Genomic DNA, 23,048 nt, shown 5'->3' with positions numbered 1-23,048 from the left:
GTGGGTGAGGGTGGGGACTGAAGTTTTTATCTTGCACAACCTAACGTGTCTGTCCCAGGTACAACGTTGTTTTCAAGTACTTACTGAGTGTGCGCCGGGTACAAGCCGAGCTGCAGCACTGCTGGGCCCTGCAGATGCAGCGCAAGCACCTCAAGTCCAACCAGACCGACGCGGTCAAGTGGCGCCTGAGAAATCACATGGCGTTCTTGGTGGACAATCTGCAGTACTACCTCCAGGTCTGCACTGACAGAGGAGTGAAAGGAAGGGGTGTGAAGGGAAGTCCAAGACATGGGAGGGATTTTTGAAGAGGGGTTGCAATCCTGCATTTGGTAAAAATTCAGATTGTATCACTAGGCATATTTCTTGGCATTTTAGAGGAAAGTGAAAATGAAAGAGAATAAGGAGGTAGGATCCTTATCAATAATGCTTTGTCTAATTATTGTTGACTTGACCCTTGTTTATAGTTTGCTAGAACTTCTGGAACCCTATGGGACTTAACCTAAGTCAGTCAGTGGGAGGATGTGGTGGGAGGGGATTGGGCTGGGGGGGTGGGGGCAGGGGAATCTGCCCAGACATGAGAGACGGTTAGGAATCAGGCAGGTAACTTGCTACAAGGCTAGGTCTGTAAGGGCCTCTTTGGTCAGTCTTAAAGTGGCTTGAACAGAAGGAGGATGAGTGGGGGCAAATAATTTGCATGTCATCCTGTCGGCATCTTAATGTCCTTGAGTGCTCAGGTTATGCAAGGTGCTGAAGTTATCTGTGTAACTGTCTATCAGGTAGATGTGCTGGAATCTCAGTTCTCACAGCTGCTTCATCAAATCAATTCTACCCGAGACTTTGAAAGCATCCGATTGGCTCACGACCACTTCCTGAGCAATTTGTTGGCTCAATCCTTTATCTTGTTGAAACCTGTAAGTAGGACTGGTTGGTTTCCTCAGACTGCTTCTAGTTTGACTGTTCCCTTAGCCACTGAGTTGCCAGGATAATAAGGAACTATCATTAAGTCATTATTTACTCTCCAGTTTTAAACATTTCAAAGAACTTATGAAATGTGAAAAGGGAACTAAAATGTTTTTGAATTTCTGAAATATGTCATAGGATGTGGTGGGCAGCTATAGATGAAAGAATATGTGCTTAACCCTCAGAAGGAAGAATTTTAAGAAATTTAAATTTTTTTTCTGACACCATAGACCAGTGAAAAGCATATAGAATTTACTTTCCTAGAAATCTTTTGGATAAGGATCAGCCAATTGTTTGAAAGTTGTTTTTGCAGACAACTGGAGTATTGTCTCCCTCTCTGTGTGTGTGTATATATGTGTACATACACATGTGTACATGTGTGTATCTCCTTCAGGGAAGTTATTTTTAACTTTGATCCACATGGGAATCATCTGGGAGCTTTAAAAAATCTAAGACCCAGAGTACTTAAGAGTCCCTGGAGTGGGAACCAGGTACCAGAATTTTTTTTAAAAGCTCACAAGTTAATTCTGACTCCTTATAGTTTCTACTATAACAATTACACTTTATCTCCGATGTAAGCTGTCATTCCTCAGTTGTACCACACCACAAGTGCTACAGGCTTCTCTTTTGTTCTGATATTTGGGGCTGTTATTCTGCTGCACAAAAGAGGAGGTGAGTTATGTAAATGCCACTCCAAAGGGTTTTGTGAATTGAAAACCAAGAACTGTGACAGGTGGACTGTTTTTGTATAGCATGAGTGCATACTTGGGAAAAAGCAGAATCTCAGAGCAGATGGTCATCACTAAATATTTATTGAGTGTTTACTGTACGCAAGGCACTGGGGATACAAAGAGGTATAAGTCATGGCTCTGCCCTTAAGGAGCTCACAATCTAGTTGGAGAAACAGGACATACACACATACACAGATCAGTAACAACACAGGTGGCCTGAACAAATGCCAAATGAGTAGTACAGATAATATAGAGGAAAGAGAATTAGGGAGTCACTAAAGGCTATGGTGGGAAGGGAGCACTCCACTAAGGGAGTGGGTCCTGGTATTAGGAGGAGAATATCCCAGGCACAGAGAACAACACTAAAAGCAAAGCTCAAGCAGGAGCACACATAGTGGGTCCAAGAAAAGATGACTAGTTTAATGTGGATGGAGAAGATTTTTGCAGGGGTGGCTAAGAAAACAGCATCTTTGCCAGGAAGGGAAGGGTTTGTTTTATACCTGTTGCATTTGGAAGGTTTGGTAGGACTTGAGTGTGGCATTGTTTCTCCTGAGGTCAATGTGGGAGCATGAGAACAAGTTAGTTCTTAGAGTATTTTTCCAAATTTTTAATTTCACAGATCTTTTTTTCTAATGCCAACTCTTGTTTCCTGGGTAGGTGTTTCACTGCCTGAATGAAATTCTAGATCTCTGTCATAGCTTTTGCTCGCTGGTCAGTCAGAACCTGGGCCCACTGGATGAACGTGGGGCCGCCCAGCTGAGCATCCTGGTGAAGGTGAGTCTGCCTGGCCAATGGAGGTATGCAGCCCTGTCCACAGGGTAGAGGTGGCTTTGCCAGTGGGGAACCATATTTTTCCCTTTGAGGCAATAAAGTACTTTCCTAATATATATACATAGAAGTTACAAATTTAAAATATTATCAGTTGATTTTGAAGCAGGTAATTAATTATCTGCTACCTCAGCATTCAAAAATAGTTCAGCCCTAAATACCGGATTTTATTCAGCCCACTGAATATGCATTGGCTTTGCTCTTTTTCTTGTCCAACCTCTATTTTTTTTTCATGTCCATCCCCCTTACTTCCTTAACTAACCTATATTTCACTGAGATTATAATTATCCCCTTTAACAAAAATGCACAGGCTCTCCCCAAACCCAGTACACAACAGAATATATTATTTTGAAACCAGCTGCTAAATTCCTACAAAGAATGAGAGTACTTCCATAAGAAGGCTTGCATTCTATGGACTCAGTACTAAGAAGTCATTTTAGGAGCTAATAGAAATGTGGGAAGGCCAAGTGATGCTATAGAATTTTGAGCAAGTCTTCCAAGGAACACCCTCTACCCCCTCTCCACATGGATAGCTGGTGAGTCAAGAGAAATGACAGCTTGAGTCCTTCTCTCTGCAGGGCTTTAGCCGCCAGTCTTCGCTCCTATTCAAGATTCTCTCCAGTGTTCGGAATCATCAGATCAACTCGGATTTGGCTCAACTACTGTTACGACTAGATTATAACAAATACTACACCCAGGCTGGTGGAACTCTGGGCAGGTTGGAACAACCATTGGGGAACTCAGTGGTCTGTGTGTGTGGCTTTTATAAAATGAGTATAGAATTCCAAAGCTGGAAGCAGACTTTTAGCCATCATCTAGTCCATATAAACAGGGAAACTAAGGCTTAAAGAAATAAAGGGCTGTGTCTGATCATCATTAATAATTTTAGTGGATTAGTATTCATTAAATGTCATCATCATAGTTAAATACAGTACTAAACTCCTGAGGCTGAGATGGGATTTGAGTTATTGGCTACGCTGTGTATTGCTATGCTGGGAAGCAGCGTGGCTTCCATTCCCAGTTCTGACATTAACTAGCTGCAGCCTTCGGCACCCTGCCTCGTGGGCCCACAGTTTCCCTGTCTGAGAAAGAGGGGAACCGACAGTTCTAACGCTAACCTCCTTAAATCTAATACTGAGACGCAGTGGTTTTTGGCTTCTTTCAGAAGTCTGTCCCATTTTAAAAAGCACTTTATTGTTCTCTCTCTCTCTCAAATGTCCTCAAGCAGGTTTTTCCTAAGCAATTTTAGCAGAAGAGTCAAACTTTGAGGGTTTTTTTAAATTAAATTTTATTGGGGTGACAACTGGTTGAAACTTTTATGTTTTAAGATTTTATCTAGATCAGAGGTTGCCATGATTTATATTTCTAGTGAAGACAATGTTAGGAAAGCACATTTGATGAGGTTCTTTTGTCTTTTTTTTTCCAGTTTTGGGATGTGAAAATTTCTGGTTCACAAACTGAAATAACGATTCTATCCCACTGCGTTCCCACCTTTAATAAAAGACTTAACACCAACATCCCATTCTGTGTCCATGCACCAAGTGTCTGCCAACTACTGAGGTAGCTCTACCTCTTATCCTAGAAGCAATTACTGAACACTCACGGTACAAATCCTTTCCCTCATTCCCATGTGGAAGGGTCTGCCCCATCTAGGGGAGTCCTCAACTTGCCCACAAAGGAGGACCTGTGGCATCAACTCTCCCTCTGCTGACCACGCAAGACCCATTACATTGAGAACATCTGTCAGATGCATTCATTGAACACCTACTGTGTATGTGCCTAGGTACTGTTCAAGCCGCAAGAGACACAGCAGCAAGTAATATATATCAGAAAGTTAAATACGTTGTGGCTTGTGTGAAAAAGGAATTCTGTTTATAAATAGGTCAACTGCTGGATGTTACCAGTGAGCAAGAAGGCACCAGGTAAGATAGGCTTCCCCTCACCCCACGGATCCCCTTTCCTCCTCTAGGAAATGAAACTGATAATGTCCCCTTCTTAAGGATCTTCAAAACTGAATATGAAGAATTTTTTCACACTGATAAAAGGGCAATTCTAGCTATTGATGATGTTTTTAAAGTATTTTTTTAATAAAGAAAGTATTTGCTCAAGGAAAAAACTGTCAGATTGTTAGATTTCAAATACTGAAAACTGCAGGTCTAATTATCCCATTTTAGGGGAATGTGTGGTTCTCCCAATCTAGCCCAGCCATCACCAGTAACCACCAACATTCATGTCAGTGTGAATGAAAAGGAGTATTCATTGAGTAATCTCCTTTAAACCAAAAAAGAATGCGTGCAGCATTCTGGCTTCAGTTTATAGTCACTCAGTCTGGCCCTCATCTCTTCATTTTCTACCACATACTTAACACCCATATTCCCTGCAATCATCAGCTAAAGATGACTCCTTCCATTACTGCCCCTGGAGCAGGGGTTAGCAAAACATTGCCTGCCTCCTGTTTTTATAAATAAAGCTTTACTGGAACATAGCCACTCTGGTTCGTTCACCTGTTGTCTGTGGTTGCTTTCATGCTATCATAGTAAAGGTGAGTAGTTGACATTAAATGGCACACAAAGCCTAAAACATTTACTGTTTGACAGAAAAATATCTTTTGACCCCTGCTTTAGAGAATGAGAGGACATCAACAGGGATGACACTAGGGATAGGGAAGGGAAAGAACTTCCAGCATCTACTACGACAATAGTAAAATTCTGTACCTGTGCCTAGACCTGCTGATATTTCCAAGTGTTATCACTGTGTTTCTCGTTTATTCCATCAAGCTTACAGTCACTGTCCATTCACAGCAACTGGTCCTTTTGCCTTTTAGCTCTGAGAGCATAATACCCAAAGGTCAGTTTAATGAGTTCAACTCTACAAAGAGATTTTTTTTTAATTAATAGAAAACTTAAAGCTGTACTGAATTTCACTCAATTTTTGGCATAACTATTAATATGGGCCTACTGTAAAATCAAGTTTTTAGAAATACTTAATTTTAGACAGCCCAGGATAACCTTTTGACAGTGATGCCACAGAAAACTTTAAGAGTCACTCCTTGTTATTTTCCTAGGCTAGCTGTCCTCCTACAGTGAACAATCCTATTAAAAACCACAAAGAAGGTAAGGTACTATATCTTACTACTTTTTTCGAGATTAAGCTCAAAGAAGTGGATGAAGAAATCCCAGTTACTACAACCAAAGAGATTCAACATTTATTTTTATCATAAAAGTCCAGCAGATAAAACTATATACAAGATCCATGCAAATAATCCAATTACACACAAGACACATTTAAAACCTTGTTAAAACACAATCTCCACAACAGCAAGGAATAAAACCGGGTAAGACTAAGTATCTTTAATGAGAAATAAAATCGTGTTTATATTTTGGATGCTGTGTGAATCCAATTCTCTCCCCGACAATGAGGCACTGGATCACCCACTCTTGTGACACCACAGGCAGCTGTAATGCTTCAGCACACTTCAGCACCGAGGCGGGGCACGAGGGATCCGTCACCACCACATCAAATACCCCTAAAGCAATGTCTGCAGGAAGCAGGGGAAGGTGAATGAGGAAAGGAGACTCAATTTAGCCCTCCCTTAAAAAGCCAGATGTGCCTTCTAGCCAGTACATCCCACTCTGCCCACACTAAAACCTTTATGTCAAACACAGTGTGTTACTGATCACAACCAAATGTGAGAACTAAATGCTGACCTCAAGAAATGTTTAGCAAGCACACCACTGGACACCAAGAGAAGCATAACCAGCCTAGTGCTTCACTCATGTTGGCTCACCTCTTAAAAGTGGTACTTCTGTTAGGTTAACCTTATCTGTTCAATTATCAGGACTAAGACTTAAACCACAAGGCCTAACAGCTATGGGTCTAAAGACATCCTTAGAGCAGTAACAGTACACACATTCTTTCCAAGTACCTTTGTTATGGGCACTTGAATGATGCTGCTTCACAGAGGCTGCCCCCCCAGTCATGAGGATCTCAGACCAGAGCTCCAGGAAGTTTTGTTGTTGGTCTGATACCAAGAGTACCTTCAGATTCTGGAAAGGGTTTTCACGAGGTTGCCTATGAAGGAGTCAGAAACACAGCACCTTGGAATTGAAGGGATCTTAGCATGACAGATAATATTCAATGATAGCCCTTCTACAAAGGAGCTTGGGTACATTAAAAACCCCTGCATTCAGCCTGACCAGGCAGTGGTGCAGTGAATAGAACGAAGGACCCAGGTTCGAGACCACGAGGTCACCAGCTTGAGCATGGGCTCATCTGGCTTGAGCAAAGCTCACCAGCTTGGATGCAAGGTTGCTGGCTTGAGCAAGGGGTTACTTGGTCTGCTGAAGGCCCACGGTCAAGGCACATATGAGAAAGCAATCAATGAACAACTAAGGTGTTGCAACGCGCAACGAAAAACTAATGATTGATGCTTCACATCTCTCTCTGTTCCTGTCTGTCCCAGTCTATCTCTCTGTCTCTGTAAAAAAAAAACAAAAAAAAAAAACCCTGCATTCGGGCACCATCCCCATTCCCTCTTTTTGTGAATGATACGTATTCTCTGGAATCGTAGTCTTCTAATCCACCCCTTCCAATTTCCATGTTTGTCTTGAGGCTGAGAATAAGCCAAATCATGCTCCTAAACCTACATTATTAAATGGATAGAGCATCGGGCTGGGATGCGAAAAACCCAGGTCCAAGACCCCGAGGTTACCAGGTTGAGCGTGGGTTCATCTGGTTTGAGCAAGGCTCACCAGCTTTGACCCAAGGTTGCTGCCTTGAGCAAGGGGTTACTCGGTCTGCTGAAGGCCCACGGTCAAGGCACATATGAGAAAGCAATCAATGAACAACTAAGGTGCCACAACGAAAAACTGATGATTAATGCTTCTCATCTCTCTCCGTTCCTGTCTGTCTGTCCCTGTCTATCCCTCTCTCTGACGCTCTGTAAAAATAAATAAAACATAAGTTTCCTAACCTTACAGGTTGGGAATACTAAACCTATATGAAAATGCTCACATTTCATCAGGTCCCTAACCAGTGTACCCTAGTGAAGTAAACGAGGTGAACTGCTAAAATAATATCAAACCTATTCAAATTCTGTAATTTGTCATGGATCATTCCAGTTTCTAGAAATATTTACCCTCTAGAGTCTTCCCCTCTAAGGGTTTTGCTGTCTTCCTTTCTACCATTGTAGATGGGCTCTTAAATAAATACTTACCAATCCAGAATTCTTTGCTCCTCAAGGCTATACCCAGCTGGCAGCAGATAATTGCGGTAATTCTGAAGTTGGTTGGCATGGCAACTGTCATGAACCCAGACATGAGACACACAAGGAATCCCACTGGCAAGGCACAGGAAGTACTTCCGGGTTCGACAATGCTGATCCGCAATTAGGAGACACTGGTAAGCCGTGTTACACTGGAAGAAAAGGAGCAAAACTGATGGGCCTGGTGATGTCTACAGAAAGTTCCTGCAGCCCAAGTCATCAAGAACGGATTTCCAAATACAGTTGACTCTTAAACAACATAGGTTTGAACAGCATAGGTCCACTTAGGATTTTTTCAGTTGACACACACAGTTTAAACCCATGTTGAAGGGTCAACTCTGATGCTGGGAATCCATTATGGGGAAGGCCGACTGGTTATACATAGATTTTTCGATTGCATAAGAGGTTGGCCCCGTATAACACACCCCAATGTTGTTCAAGGGTCAACTACACTATCCAAAATGTGATAGAGCCTGTCCTTCTGCCCAGGGTCTCTCTCCTCACTGACAGGCCCAAGTGGCTTCCCTAAATACTCTCCTTGCCTCACCTGCAGCTTTTTAGAGGTCTGAATCCTCAAGGGACAAACAAATTCCATATATCCAGCATTTCAGGCAAAGAATCAGAATACTATAATAGGTATTTCTATTAAACATAAATTTTAACCAGCTTTATCCCACAAGAAGCACAGTCATACAAACCAGGCAGAGAAACACAAATATATGATCTCACTTATATGTGGAATCTAATGAGCAAAGTGAACTGAGGAATGGAATAGAGACGGAAGTGGGGTCACGGGGAGCAGAGGGACAGCTGTCAGAGGGAAGAGGGATGAAGGGATTAGTGAGATGATATATACATAACACATAGATACAGATAACAGGACAGCAAATCCCAGAGGGAAGGGGGGAGGGAGCCAGGGGGAAGGGGGCAAAGGGGCTGTAATAGGGGGCATGGTTTTGGGGGGGTGAGGGTGTTATACTGAGTAGGACACTTGAATCCATGTTACCATAATAAATTTAAAAACAATGAAGAAAAGAACCACAGTCAACAAACCCAAGGTTCTACTTCTCTTCTTTATACACAGTAAAAATTCTATTTCATGCAACAACCTTTTGGCAGTTTCCCAGATCCTTAGATCAGTACTCTTGCCCTGGCCCGATCGCTCTGTCGGTTAGTGTTGTCCTGGTACGCAAAGGTTGCCAGTTCGATCCCCCGTGAGGGCACATACAAATACAGATTGATGTTTCTGTCTCTCTCCCTTCCTCTCCCTAAAATCAATAAAATTAAGTTCTTTTTTTAAAAAAACCTCTAGTACTGTCCCTCTCAGGCTTTTCAGCAAGTGCCCTCTATATCAATGCCCCTCTGGGAAGCTACACAAAAAAAAACTCCTCACCTGAGCTTCATTGAAGTCTTCGAGAATATAGCCAGCTCCTGCTCGAAGCTGGGATTCTGTGTACTGCTTGTTGAAAGGAGGAATTTCTAAAAATTCTATATAAAAAACAACAAATAACCAAGATAACAATTACTACTAGTTGGTTTCTTATTTGCTACTTTATGCCTGCTTCTTCCTGCCCCTTTTCCACTCCCCAGCTACCTCCACAGCACTACAAACCAAAGACAGCTCAAGGGCTTCCCCATGGCTCAGAAAGAGACCTTTCTTGAGGCCTATAAATATAGCTGCCAAAAGAAGGGATAACAGGAGGGGCAGGGAAGATGAGAAATGGAGGTAGGGAAGATGAGAAATGGAGGTAGGTCCTAGACCTAAAAACACTGAACATTTTCTGCACTAAGACTGAGTCATCAGACTATGCAAAGGAGTTGGACACAACCCCTTCCCATAGGGTGGACTCCAACTTGAGCATCCCTGACCATCAGGAATTTCTTCCTCGTGTTTAACCTAAATCTCTCCTGCAAACTAAATGACCATTTCCTCTAATTCTGCCTACTATGGAGGTGAAGAATAGCTGTTTAGCACTTTCTATAAAAAATAAAGCCTTCAAATTCTCCCTTCATCAACATTTTTATCCCTGTACACAAAAACTTTGATAAACCAGAATGCTTAAAGAAAGTCAGGTTTTTTAAATTTAACAGATTAAGTGAAGATTAACCAGAAAATCCTGTTTCAACCTTTTTACTAAAACTATCTACCTTTGATGATCTTTAAGTACCTCAGGGCGGCACTGAACATCAGTGACTGCTCTACAGTCTTGAAGGCGAAGGAGAAGTTACGGAGATGAGGCTGAAGCTGTAATGACCCTAGGCAATTAGAAATTGCTTCTTTTGACCAAATATCTAATTTGAGCTTGTTTTCTTGTCATCTGCTTCTTTCATATATAAATAACATTTAAAAAGAAAAAAAGCAAGACGAGATATTAGTTAATTAAGGGTTCTGTGAATTTATGTGCTAATGAATTTATCACAAAAAATCCCAAACAAATCCACAAAAGTTCAATGCCAGGACCACTCCCGTCCCTGTCACCCCGTCTGCCCAGGGGTAACAGCAGGTGGAGCAGATCCTTGCAGAGATGGCTCTCCCTGCCTGCTGGCCCTGCTCAGGCAATGCAGATGCCCCACATGCAGGCCTCTACACCCCGGGGTCTGTCTGACTGGCCAGCCTACTCACTCTTATTGCTCTTTTCTTGATTCAGCGTTCTCCACATTTTCTCAAAATGAAAGCAAAATGGAAACTAAGTGGTTGTAAGTACACAGCAGGACTATTTCTCAGTTTTGTCACTGCATCCTAGTGACCCATCTCAATACATCATGTCAGTTTTCAGTGCCAGCACTCTGCTGCTGAGTCACTGCCATGTCTGCTTAACCCAGGGCTGTTTCTAGTTTTGACCTATTTAGATTTTATTCGTGACTTAAATTTCCTTGAATTTGTGTAATCAAATATTAGCTAGGTCTAGGCAGTCCATTTCTCTAATTTTTCTCAATTAGTTTGGATTTTTCTTTACTTTTCATTATGTGTGACCCTACTCAACTAAAGGCTAAAATAAGTAAGTTTTTAATCCCATTGTTTAAATCAAGGATAAAGGAACTAAATAAACCCAACTCCAGAGAGGTATTCCCTGTGGCTATGGATCCTTGATGGTATGCCACCTAATGAGACTGGGTGCAATACTCTTAACTCAATAAGTATGTCTCGGCCTGACCTGTGGTGGCACAGTGGATAAAGTGTTGACCTGGAACCCAGAGGTTGCCAGTTCGAAACCCTGGGCTTGCCTGGTCAAGGCACATATGGGAGTTGATGCTTCCTGCTTCTCCTCTGTTCTATCTCTCTCCCCCCCCCCCAATAATAAAAATAAATAAATAAAATTAAAAAAAAAAAGTATGTCTAGAGTTAAATTATTTTACTGAGCTTATGGCATCAAAGAAATTCCCATTTGTAGGCAAAACATTTTACATAGTTTCCTGAAAACTAAGTTTGTAGAGAATTGTTTTAGTATAACTGTCCCCAGGCTTCTTGAGATTGAGGAACTACTAAGCATGCTCATACGCCAAAAATATCAAGGATTGAGGTGCTGTTGAGTAATGTGCAAGGATGAGAGAGCACCGTAAAGCAGACACAGGCACTATAACCAAATTCTCCATGAAACCTGGTGATCCTGTAAAAAAAAAAAGTCTGGATTCCTGCTTTAGACAAGGCCTACTTCCCCTCTTCATGGTTATAGGATGGTATTAAAAACATTTGCTATCAGCAAGGAAGAATGGAAGGAATTTTTATGAGTCAAGTTTACAAGATCTCACACAGGTTCACAGATTTTAAGGAACTGGAAGTCTGCAATTCATACTAAAACTGGCTTTCTTGACCATTACATACCAAGCTAACAAATAAAAACATCTACAAAGCTACCTTGTGAAGTCCTGGTCTAGGGAAGGGTTAGAAGTATATTGGAGAATAAACATCAGAGTTCAATATTATGAAAGCAAAATAAAGCAAGACCACAAACACTGTTTTTGATGCCATGACATACCTTCCCAGAATCCTCAAAGGACTCCCAATTATGATTAAAGTAAAATGATATTCTTGGCTAGAAGAGTCCTCACACTTCATCTCACATTATCTACCTGAATTCTGTCTGACAAATGAGGCTTGCTCTATACTTAACCTTGAAATTTCCACACATGTCACACCTCCCACATCCTAATACTCCATACTGACTCTATACTGACTACTCTGTTTAAGCACCTTCCAGAGAGCATAAACCTTAACTGCAACTCCCTGACCACCCTCCTCATGTCCCTGTATAGATACTCATGTGGCTATAGTTGCTAAGAGATAGTTTTGGTTAATTAGGAAAGAGTCATCCACACACCTGAAATGCCAACCATCACAAATCTGCAATGGTGCTATTTTATAATAACCATGTTCCCTAATTTGATTCCCTCTTGCAAGGCTCAACATTAGCCAGCTCTAGAACTTGTAGAAAACATTATTCCAGTTGGACCTTTAGCCTTTACTGATACATTTGGATACTGCTGCCAATCATTTATATTAAGTGTATACATTTGTATCTGTCCATTTTCTCTCCTACATCACACAGGCTTTTGACAGCTGAAATAACTTTACCGCTCCCCAACACAGCCTTCAGTCAAACCTTAAGGAAAAGACAAAACAGAAATACAATGTAGAGATATAATTTAAGGGTGAAGACAGGAACAAGAATTGAAAAGGCCTAGAAGCTGTTTCTCTGAAATCACCCTAGGCCCTGGCACCCCACAGACCCAGTCTAACAGAGACCTCGGAAAATGAACTTCACCCCCCATGTAGGGGTCTTCTCTGGCAGTTGCCTCTAGAACACAGATGGGAATTCAGAAACTTGACTATAAGCCAAGAATTAGGGTTGTATTAATTCTCCCTGACCAGGACCCCAGTTGCCAACTGTCCTGCCTCCTCTATGGATGGCTAGGGGTCACCAGGCTCATAGAGTGAATGGAAATGAAGGAAGTATGCATGTGTCAGCGCCCCCAGGGCTCCCTAGGACCTTACCCTCCTCTTCCTCACTGCTTCCTGAAGGGCCGTCTGTCAGTTTGGAACGACTAGTCAACTTGTCACTTGTTGTGGCCATGGTAAGGAGAAAGGCATAGCCTAGAAACAAGGTCTTGTTGAGAGGCAAAGGCCCCCTCTGCTCGTCCGGAGTGGAGGGTTCACCCAGGTTATCTCCACTCTCACAGCCGCTCACAAACTCTCCTGCCCCCACCGCACCTGGGAAGGACAGAGGCAGTTACTAGGTGGGCATGACAGGATGGGTAGGCCATGTCCTCATGAACATTTCACCATTCCTATGGCCAACACCTAAGATAAAGCAGTGCAGAGAAATTTTTTATATTTTACTCAGTCATGACAATGTTTGCATTTTCATAAATGACAATCAACTAGTATTGCTTTTATACAGACAAACCAAATTCTTCTGACGTCATCTGAAGAAAATGGCAGTTTTTATACAAAGATTAGGTAGTTGTGAAAATATTTATAAGTCTTCAGCCCACTTTCCCTGCCCAGTGCTCTGATTTTCCACCAGTATATGTGATATTTTGAAGTAACCATAAAAAATACAAAAACTTTATTATTACCAAAAAATGTCCCCAAGAGATAAACCCTGAAGTCACCAGAATGGTGCACATTATACTTGGTAGTAAGTGTCTTTACATGGTATAGAGGCACATCAAACCAGCATGCTTCAGTTGTCCCGCTTTCTAACACCTGGGGGTGTGGAAGTGAGCCAGCCAGTCCAGGATTCCCAGAACACCCGTGTTAGAGTGCACCCAGTAAGTCCTTGAGAAGAAAATAAATACCTGACTTGGAGAAGCTGAATCGCAGGCTCATTAGGAGGCTAAGATGACAGACAGGTCATGCCTCCCTAAAATAAAACCAGCAGCAAGAGAACAATATGACGCAGTATGTATAAGCCTGGACTACAAAGTCACTGTCTGAATTTGAATTCTGGATTACCTTGGGAAAGTTAGCCAACTTTTCTGATCCTTACATTCTTTAACTGGAAAATGAACTCTGCACCTATACCTCACAGGGGTTATATGAGGAAGTATGAATGAAGCACTGAGTTCCGTGCCTCATACACCCTGAAACACAGCGGAGGTGTTGGACAGCTATGGAGACGACTCAACTCAAATACACAGGAAGTAAAAGGATCTCTGGTGTCAGCACAATGTAACAACCAATAAACTTCCAGTTTGCTAGACCAGGCCCTCAGGGCAGACACTGAGGACTGCGCCTCTGCATCTCCACACCCACAGTGGCCGAGTCCTGGTAGAGACCCAGCAAACGATAGATGGATTGAACTCCTCTGTTAAGAGGCAGGAGGGACTGGAAAGGGGTTGTTTAGGAGACAGTAGGAAAGGCGAGATGCAGGTCCTGAGGGCCCTGAGTGCAAAGGGGAAGGAGAACTTCCAGAGGTGGAAGACGGTGTCAGGTAAAAGAGGAGATCTAAGACAAATTTCACCTACTTGAATCTGCTTAAAATTCAATACTTCTCTCTTCCTAGAACCTACACAGAAATCACCAAATGTCCCCAATCAAGACTGGCCTCCTATCTATCCCCAGTGCACTCTGCTGGGAAATGGGGATGCAGAAAGCAGGCTGAGCACCACCCGTGGACTTGTGAGGGCCTCCAACTCTGTAGTCAGGACAGAGGAGTCATTGCCTCATGTCAGGCTCCATCTCTCTAGCAGCTGACCTTGCATCTGGACCTGGTCTGAGGGAGAATGAGGCAAAGGGAGCACTCACCAGGTTTCACAGTGGCTGACTTCCGGCCTCTCTTGGCAGGGGACCGTTCCTCTTCAGAAGTGATGAGTTTTCTTTTGCCAGAGAGGACTCCCGTGGAGGCACGAGGGTTTTCTGTGACCTTCCGGGTAGGGGTTGTGCTACTGCTGCTGGAGGCGGTGGGGGTGGCCAGGGAGCTGATGTTACTGCGCCTTTTCCGTTTCCCTTCCACCAGATTGTCTATGATAGGACAGGCCAAAGGTTGGTCACTCCTTTGACCCAAGGCCCTGAACTCCAAGAAGCTGAACGAGCCTGACTTAGATACTACCGTGACCTTTCACTAACCTCCCTTGAGAGCAGAAAGCTCTTTTTAAGGCTATTTTCTGTTTCAGTCATGGACATGATTGAAGTGTGTTTGTTCCCCTACAGAACTGGTGAGGCCAGAAAATGAGGACTTACCACATGGTCCCGGGAAGGAAATAAAGTTAGGCAGTGGCGCCAGAAAATGACAGCTCATTACCACCTCATAAACCACAAAGGAGCAGTAAGATTGATGGAAGCCTTACTGATTGCTCTAGAAACCACTCCTCCCACCAAAAGTAGGGCAGAGGCCCAGAGGAAGCAAAGCCTTACCTAAGCTGATGTCTGCTGCCTTGGTGAGGGGCGTGACTGCCTCGTATGGGCCAAGGCCATACTGCTCTCTCAGTCTGTTTCCTTGCTCCAAGGAGAGGATGACAGCCATTCGCTTATACCACTTCCTTTGGCCTTCCTTTTCAATGCTGTAGTACAGCTCTCCAGACTCCTTCTTATGCCCTTTCACCACTCCTGGGTGCAGAGAACATAAAAGCAGCTTGCTATTGTTTTAGATTGCCCAGCATCCGCTCACAGAGGCTTTGCAGAACCGGCTAAGTCAGGGAATTCGGTGATCCAACAGTAGGCTGGAGTTAGGACTTAAAAATCCCAGCTGTCCGTCCCAAACACCACCACTACTTAGGGTACATGCAGCAACTACCCCGACCCTGGGACATGGGCAGTTTCTCGACACAGGGAACTCTTTAGTCATAAAATAAAGCTTCCTAAAGCTAGCCTTTATGGATTGTAGGTGGTTCAAATAGTTCTTGAAGTAAAATGGCATGTGGTTTCTTTTTTTTTTTTTAGTGTGAGAGAGAGAGGAAGGGAGAGAAATGAGAAGCATCAACTCATAGTTGCAGGACCTTAGTTCTTCAACAATTACTTTCTCATATGGGGGGGGGGGGCTTACAGCTGAGCCAGTGATCCCTTGCTCAAGCCAGCAACCCTGAGCTTCAAGCCAGCGACCATGGGGTCATGTCTATAATTCCATGCTCAAGCCAGCGACCTCAGGGCTTCAAACCTGGGTCCTCAGCATCCCAGGCTGACACTCTATCCACTATGCCACCGCCTGGTCAGGTGGCATGTGGTTTCTTTCTTTCTTTCTTTTTTTTTTTTAATGTTATTTATTCTTTTTAGAGAGGTGGGGGGAGAGAAAGAAAGAGAGATGGGGGGAGGACAGGGGAAGGAGTAGGAAGCATCAACTCCCATATGTGCCTTGACCAGGCAAGCCTGGGGTTTCAAACTGCAACCTCAGCGTTCTAGGTGGATACTTAGAACGCCACCACAGGTCAGGCGGCATGTGGTTTCTTTTTTTTTCTTTTTTTTTTGTATTTTTCTGAAGCTGGAAACGGGGAGAGACAGTCAGACAAACTCCTGCATGCACCGGACCGGGATCTACCCGGCACGCCCACCAGGGGGTGACGCTCTGCCCACCAGGGGGCGATGCTCTACCCATTTGGGGCGTCGCTCTGTTGCAACCAGAGCCACTCTAGCGCCTGGGGCAGAGGCCACAGAGCCATCCCCAGAGCCCGGGCCATCTTTGCTCCAATGGAGCCTTGGCTGCGGGAGGGGAAGAGAGAGACAGAGAGGAAGGAGAGGGGGAGGGGTGGAGAAGCAGATGGGCGCTTCTCCTGTGTGCCCTGGCCGGGAATCAAACCCGGGACTTCTGCACACCAGGCCGACGCTCTAACACTGAGCCAACCGGCCAGGGTCGGCATGTGGTTTCTTAATGATCCCTTTATAACTTACTAATTCTTGGCTTTGCTGCAGGCTGTGATCATTCTTGAGTTAAGCTGCAGGTGAAAAGATGACATCATTCTAACAGACCACAGTCTATGTGTTTATGTCTGTATAGTAAAATTAAAATAAAGATAGAGCAAAGAAAGGAAAAAAATAAATCATGCCTCTCATGCCTGATCTTCCCGCTCTATTGTCAACTTTCCTGCTTTTGCTTTCATTCAGAACTTAGAGATAAGACCTTTAGTTTAGAAAACACATATGTGGGGCATAAAGGAAACTGGGCTAATTCTGGTACCACCAAGCTGTGCAATCTTTGGCAGGACCAGTTTCTAACCCTTTGAAAAAGATAATACTCCTTCCCTTCTATCCAACAATAAACAATTTATACACAAACACACATACATACCACGTATATAGTATAAAACCAGTGCATTAATATAAACATTTCTTCATTCCCAGAAACAGAAGAGTCCATCTGTTCTCTCCCATTGGCCTATGCTTGAATGAAAGTCTAAAAGAAAAGTAGAATCTAAACAACCAACGAAAAAAAAATAAGAAGAGAAAGCAGGCCGTGGTTCTCTCCTTGTGTATGCCACAGAAACTCTCTTACTCCACTTGTTCACCTCCTGGCTTAAGTATCTATCACCAAACTAAATCACAAAGACTCCCTAAAAAGCAAAAAAGGCCTGACCTGTGGTAGCGCAGTGGATAAAGTGTAGACCTGGAAACATTGAGGTCGCCAGTTCGAAACCCTGGATCTGCCTGGTCAAGACACATATGGGAGTTGATGCTTCCTGCTCCTCCCCTCTTCTCTCTCTTTCTATCCCTCTCTCTCTTCTCTCTAAAATGAATTTAAAAATAAATAAATAAAAAGTTCTAAAAGCAAAACAGAAGCCCAAGGCTAGCAAAATACTTCAAACTAATGAAGAGCTACTAGAACTAGAAGCAGTTTAGTGTTGACATTAGTGAACAGCCTCAACAAATAGGACACAGAATTGTCTCTTTGTCTCAAGAGGGCCAAACATGAACCTCCAAGAATGGCTATACGCCTGAAAGAAAAACAAATGCATTGGATACAAATTATGTAAGACCTCAACCTACATGCTACTAACTGAGGCCAGAGAGCTAAGTGTTATCCAGAACTAGAAGGTGAAGTGGCCCATTTAACACTGAAATAAAGGGGCAAACAGCAACTACTCAGGAATCTAAATCCAAGAGTCTGGAGAGACTTCAATTAGAAGGCACTTCTGCCCATTATATCCCAACCCATGTTCAAAAAATCCCCAGAAAGGATGATTTTAAATAACTAACTCAATATAAACATGTATCTCCAAATTAGTTCACAGTAAAGAGGCAATATATTCGAAGAGCTGGTACATGAAACAGTCACAATAACAAATACCTCACCACCATCAGAACAGGGAACTGACCACATAAAAAAAAAAAAGGCACTGTTTTTCAAAGCAGAGACTGAGTGGTGGGTAAAGGCCCCAAAACACAGCACTAACAACTTCTTCCTCAGCAAAAAACATCTCCATATATCTGCCACACTCATCTACTCGGGTCCCATCAAGGCATGCAGTAAGCTTAAAAGTCAGCGGCGAAAGAATAGAGAATGGAAAGGGAAAAATACTAACTTTACAGTGGAGAAACCTGGCCGCCACCCCCCTGACCTAGTGATGAAAGTTAACATCACCAGTGACGTCCTGCGGATGTCACACACCCGCCTCCCCCGTATGATGTGATGAGAAGGGCACTTCACTGCTGCAGCATTCTATTCAAAACCCGTAACTCCAGCCTGTCCTGTGGTGGCAAGTTGATACCACATCAACCTGGAATGCTGAAGTCACCAGTTCGAAGCCCCACGCTTGCTTGGTCAAGGCACATATGAGAGTTGATGCTTCCTGCTCCTCCCCCAGTTTTCTCTATCTCTTTCCTCTCTCTCTCTCTCTCTCTCTCTCTCCCCCTCCCTCCTCTTTCTAATAAAATGAATTTTTTAAAAAAAACCACCCATAACTCAAATCTAATCAGAAAACATGCGACAAACCTAAACAGTCTACAAAATACCTGACCAGTACTCCTCAAAACTATCAAGGTAGTGAAAAGAGACTCAGAAATTGTCACAGATGAGAAGCATTCAGGGACACATGAGAATTAAATGCAGTGTGGTAGACTAGAATTGGATCCTCGAATAGAAAAGGGACATGGAAAAGCCAATGACATCCAAATAAGGTCCAGAATTTAGTTAATATTAATAGTAATAAACCAAAGTTGGTTTCTTAGTTTTGACAAATGCTAACCTAATATGTTAACAATAGAGAAAGTTGGAAAGACAGGTGAGAAATATATGGGAACTCCATACTATCAATACCCTGTATTCTGTAAGTTCCTATAATTATAGAATTATTCCAAAATAACAAGTTTATTAAAAAATAAACAAACAATAGCCTGACCAGGTGGCGGTGCAGTGGATAGAGCGCTGGACTGGGATGCAGAGGACCCAGGTTTGAAACCTCGAGGTTGCCAACTTGAGTGTGGGCTCATCTGCTTGAGTGTGGGGTCACTGGCTTGAATGTGGGATCATAGACAGGACCCTACTGTGAGGTCAGTTGGCAATGAGGAAAGGTCATGTGAGGAACCAGGTCTGGGGACTTTTTGCTGGAACCACCTACATCCATGCCCGCCAAAAGAAACGGCCCAGGAGCATGCTGAAAATGAACGACTGTCAGCCAATGAAATTTTGCCACATCATATCAACCCGCCACCACCATACCAATGCTATAAATTATACACACACACACCCCGCGGGTGAGGCTGTGCCGACTTCTCTGGCCCCTCTCGCGGACCAGAGAAGTTCACCCCAGGATGCGTTCTAAATAAAGCTTTTGCTAGTCCACACTTGGTGCCTACACCCTTCTTTCTTTCTCGGCAGTGAATACCTTACACATACAATCACTGGCTTGAAGCCCAAAGTCACTGGCTTGAGCAAGGGGTCACTCACTCTGCTGTACCTCCCAGTCAAGGCACATATGAGAAAGCAATCAATGAACAACTAAGGTGTCATAATGAAGACTTGATGCTTCTCATCTCTCCCTTCTTATCTGTCTGTCCCTATCTGTCCCTCTATCTGTCTCAAAAAAAATGAAATAAACAATAAAGAAAAACAACAACAAAAAACCCATTGTGAAACTAATCAGTGTTACAGGAACAGAATTTCTGACAAATAAACGGTTGCCCCAGAGCACAATAAATCTCTACAGACTTTTATTACCTGCACTGAAATACTCATCTTCCGAGAGGGCTGTCACTTCTGTATCCAACGGGATGGGGTCGCACAAAAGAATGTCTTTGCCCAACACATCACACTCGTACCCATCATCAAAAAGCAATTTATACTTCCCAGCTCCAACATCCTGTGTGATTTTCCCAGAGTAAAAATAGCCATTGGATGACCACTTGGCAACAACACGGAGCCCTACAAAGCTGTTCCCTGGAGAGGAAGCATCTAAGCCATCAGAAGGACCAGCGGCAGCCTGGAAAGGAATCTCCGGAGAGTCGCTTCGACGCAAAGTACCAGCACCAGCACCCATGTCTGCTCGTCTGGTGGAGTCAGGCATTCGGGGTGTGATACGGGTGAAGGACTTATCATCTGATGACATGCTGGGTGAAATATCCTCTATGCCCAAGGAGCCAGGCAGAGCTGCTTCTCTAAAGGGAGATAAGAGACAGGAGAAGGCAGTGAGAATGAGAAATACTTACCTAGCAATCTTCCCACTCCTTTGTCCAGGGGTCTCCCGGCTCAGCCCATTCTTTGATAACCCCTCACAGGCATACGCCTGGTCTCTCAGTGGCCTCACTCTGATCCCTGCCCACTCCTCAGTCAGTGTGGGTCCCTCTTCTCCCTCCTGAGGTACCACATACTCTCTAATCCCCTCTCTTATCTCTACACCCTTTTTCTCTAAACAAGTCATAGACTAAGTATATCTCACACTACCCGGGTACCTGGTTCCAGTGGTCCGAGAAGGTGGGCGGCCCCTTCGCCCGCGCCCACGAGGCGTGACCGGAGCCTTCTCTCCCTGTCTGATGCCAAGGCCTGCATCACCATCCTCCTCACACACTGGCGCCCCTGTCTGACTGACCCCTTTTCTAGGACTAGAGATTGAAGATAGGTTAGTCTGACAGAACCTGCTACTGAATCCTTTTCCCAAAGTCTCCCCTTAGCCCTTACACTAACATGCCAGACCAACACGTGCTGGCCGCCAGGGTAGGTCACCTACCACCACAAAGTCTCAGCTGGGGAGTGGGAACACAGGCTAACAAATAAAGGGCATCTTCATTTACGCAAGTCTATGCCCCCTGAGAAAGCTTCCTACTGCTGCCCTCAAAATATAGCACACATATTTCTGCCCTGCCTTCTCTTTTCCCTCAGGCTCTGGACACCTGCAGAGGATAACAAAAAGCTAGAGGATGTGCCAAGTTGGGGCCATAATCCCAAACTTTCTGTATTACCAATCAAAACTCTTGTAGGATACAGAAAATGAGGGTGGCGGGAGCATGTCTGAGCATTGTGGAAGTTCCATCATCTGTTTTTCCACATTTTCTAAGGAGGTCTACCTCCCACAGGCTCTACCCAAAAAAGGACAGAAATAAAAGGGGAGGAAAAGGAGTTAATTTATTCTAGACAGAGGATGAGGGGGGGATTGTCCCATTCCTTCCCTTCCCTGTGATATTTAAAATGTCAGCAGCCCTGCCCCTGCTGTGGCTCTCTCTAGAGACCCTGTCAGCACCTCGGTTTTCCTGGGCCTCCTCGGGAGCTGGGCAAGGCAAAGTCTGCGGGTTCCGTCCCGCTGGCTTTCCCTTTGAGCGGTCCGGCTCCTCTCCCTGAGCTGCCGCTGCTGTGAATGGCGGAGAGACTCGTCCCACTTGACGTGCGGTGTAAGCTGGATGCCTTGGAGGAAAAGGAGCTGATATCCCCCAGGTCACCTGAAGAGCCCCCAGTCTTTGAAGGGGAAATTTCAGATTCACACTCCCGACACTCTACAACTGGCTCTTCAGTCTCCTGCAAGGAAAAAATGGATACAAAAGCTAAAAGAGCCTGACCTGTGTTGGGGCAGTGGATAAAGCGTCGACCTGGAACAATGAGGTCGCCAGTTTGAAACCCTGTACTTGCCTGGTCAAGGCACATGTGGGAGTTGATGCTTCCTGCTCCTCCCCCCCTTTCTCTCTCTCTCTCTCTCTCTTTCTCTTCTCTAAAATGACTACATTTAAATAAAGAAATAAAAATAAAAGCTAAAAGAAACCACAATAACATAATGCTGATATGAAGGGTGGAAAATCCTACAGATGGCAAAAAATTTTGATTCAGAAAGGTGGGAATCAGGACAGACTTTTCTGGAATAATGGAAATGTTCTATATCTTGTTTTAAACAATGGTTACATATAACTGTCAAAAGCCACTGAACTGCCTGACCAGGCAGTGGCACAGTGGATAGAGCATCAGACTGGGACACAGAGGACACAGGTTCGAAACCCTGAGGTCGCCAACTTAAGCACAGGGTCACCAGCTTGAGCACGGGGTTGCTGACTTGAGTGTGGGATCAGAGACATGACACCATGGTCGCTGGCTTAAGCAAGGGGTCACTCGCTCTGCAGTTACCCCGGTCAAGGTACATATGAGAAAGAAGCCAATGAACAACTAAGGTGCCTCACAAAGAATTGATGCTTCTCATCTATCTCCTTCCTGTCTGTCCCTCTCTGTCTCTGTCACACACACAAAAAAGCCACTGAACTAAATATATATTCCACAGAAAATAATTATAACTCAATAAAAAATAAGGTGGAATTAGATTGGGAAGAAAAATGACCTCTACTCTGAAATGTTATATTTTTTTACCGGACAAATTCACAGCCTCTGGATACAGAGAAACTGCCAAGGATTCTAACCCAGAGATCAGAAGTAATTCCCTGTCTGAGAAAAGACAGACAAGGAGGTAGGTAGTAGGAGGAGGGAAATGTTGGCTGGGAGCCATTCTAGTACTAGACTAGCAGTGGGTAGGTAGCATTACATATTTTTTGAGATTAGGTATTTTATATTACTTTCCAAATCGTGGTCAAGTGAATAAAAGCTTGTAAGTTAAAAATGGTATTACTGTTTAAAAAATGAAGAACAAAAAGATAATCAAAACATATGAGTTTTGATTTTCACCTCTTCAGAGCTGGAGGGAAAACAACTGTTCCCGGATCAGACCAGAATGGAGAACCAAGCTCCTCCCCTCTAACAGAATTCCTTGCTTTCTCTGCCTGGGCGTATGATTTCAGCACAGTCCCTCCGGATTAGGCTTAACAAAGATAATCAACTACAAACCAACATGTAACTGAGGAGCCACTGAGCCACTTCATCCGCAGGTGTTGTAAGGTCCGACTTGCCTGGCGACCAGGGAGCGAGGTGCGT

General features: G+C 43.8%; 2 protein-coding genes across 5 annotated transcripts in view; one reads left to right on the top strand and one right to left on the bottom strand.

Annotated features, from left to right (window-relative positions):
* TUBGCP4 (tubulin gamma complex component 4) overlaps positions 1-4,998 on the top strand; it is a 52,049-nt gene extending 47,051 nt beyond the window's left edge. For 2 of the 3 annotated variants that reach the window (XM_066276879.1, XM_066276878.1), the window contains exons 13-17: positions 59-236; positions 777-911; positions 2,349-2,465; positions 3,098-3,237; positions 3,946-4,998. In XM_066276879.1, coding sequence (XP_066132976.1) covers positions 59-236; positions 777-911; positions 2,349-2,465; positions 3,098-3,237; positions 3,946-3,958 — 583 coding nt within the window. In that variant the 3' untranslated portion in view covers positions 3,959-4,998. The remainder of the gene's footprint in view (positions 1-58; positions 237-776; positions 912-2,348; positions 2,466-3,097; positions 3,238-3,945) is intronic. The other variant, XM_066276876.1, reaches the window with a different exon arrangement.
* Positions 4,999-5,559: 561 nt separating this feature from the next.
* Positions 5,560-23,048, bottom strand: part of TP53BP1 (tumor protein p53 binding protein 1) — a 111,583-nt gene continuing 94,094 nt past the window's right edge. Inside the window, exons 20-29 of one of the 2 annotated variants that reach the window (XM_066276870.1) lie at positions 21,385-21,656; positions 20,600-20,749; positions 19,869-20,305; positions 15,140-15,331; positions 14,531-14,746; positions 12,776-12,991; positions 9,176-9,270; positions 7,735-7,934; positions 6,445-6,590; positions 5,560-6,057 (exon numbers count right to left, since the gene is read on the bottom strand). In XM_066276870.1, the coding sequence (XP_066132967.1) occupies positions 5,870-6,057; positions 6,445-6,590; positions 7,735-7,934; positions 9,176-9,270; positions 12,776-12,991; positions 14,531-14,746; positions 15,140-15,331; positions 19,869-20,305; positions 20,600-20,749; positions 21,385-21,656 (2,112 nt within the window). In that variant the 3' untranslated portion in view covers positions 5,560-5,869. The remainder of the gene's footprint in view (positions 6,058-6,444; positions 6,591-7,734; positions 7,935-9,175; positions 9,271-12,775; positions 12,992-14,530; positions 14,747-15,139; positions 15,332-19,868; positions 20,306-20,599; positions 20,750-21,384; positions 21,657-23,048) is intronic. The other variant, XM_066276871.1, reaches the window with a different exon arrangement.

This window comes from Saccopteryx bilineata, chromosome 4 (assembly GCF_036850765.1).
Source record: "Saccopteryx bilineata isolate mSacBil1 chromosome 4, mSacBil1_pri_phased_curated, whole genome shotgun sequence".
NCBI classification, from domain to species: domain Eukaryota; kingdom Metazoa; phylum Chordata; class Mammalia; order Chiroptera; family Emballonuridae; genus Saccopteryx; species Saccopteryx bilineata.
This window is presented reverse-complemented; position numbering and strand designations above follow the sequence as displayed.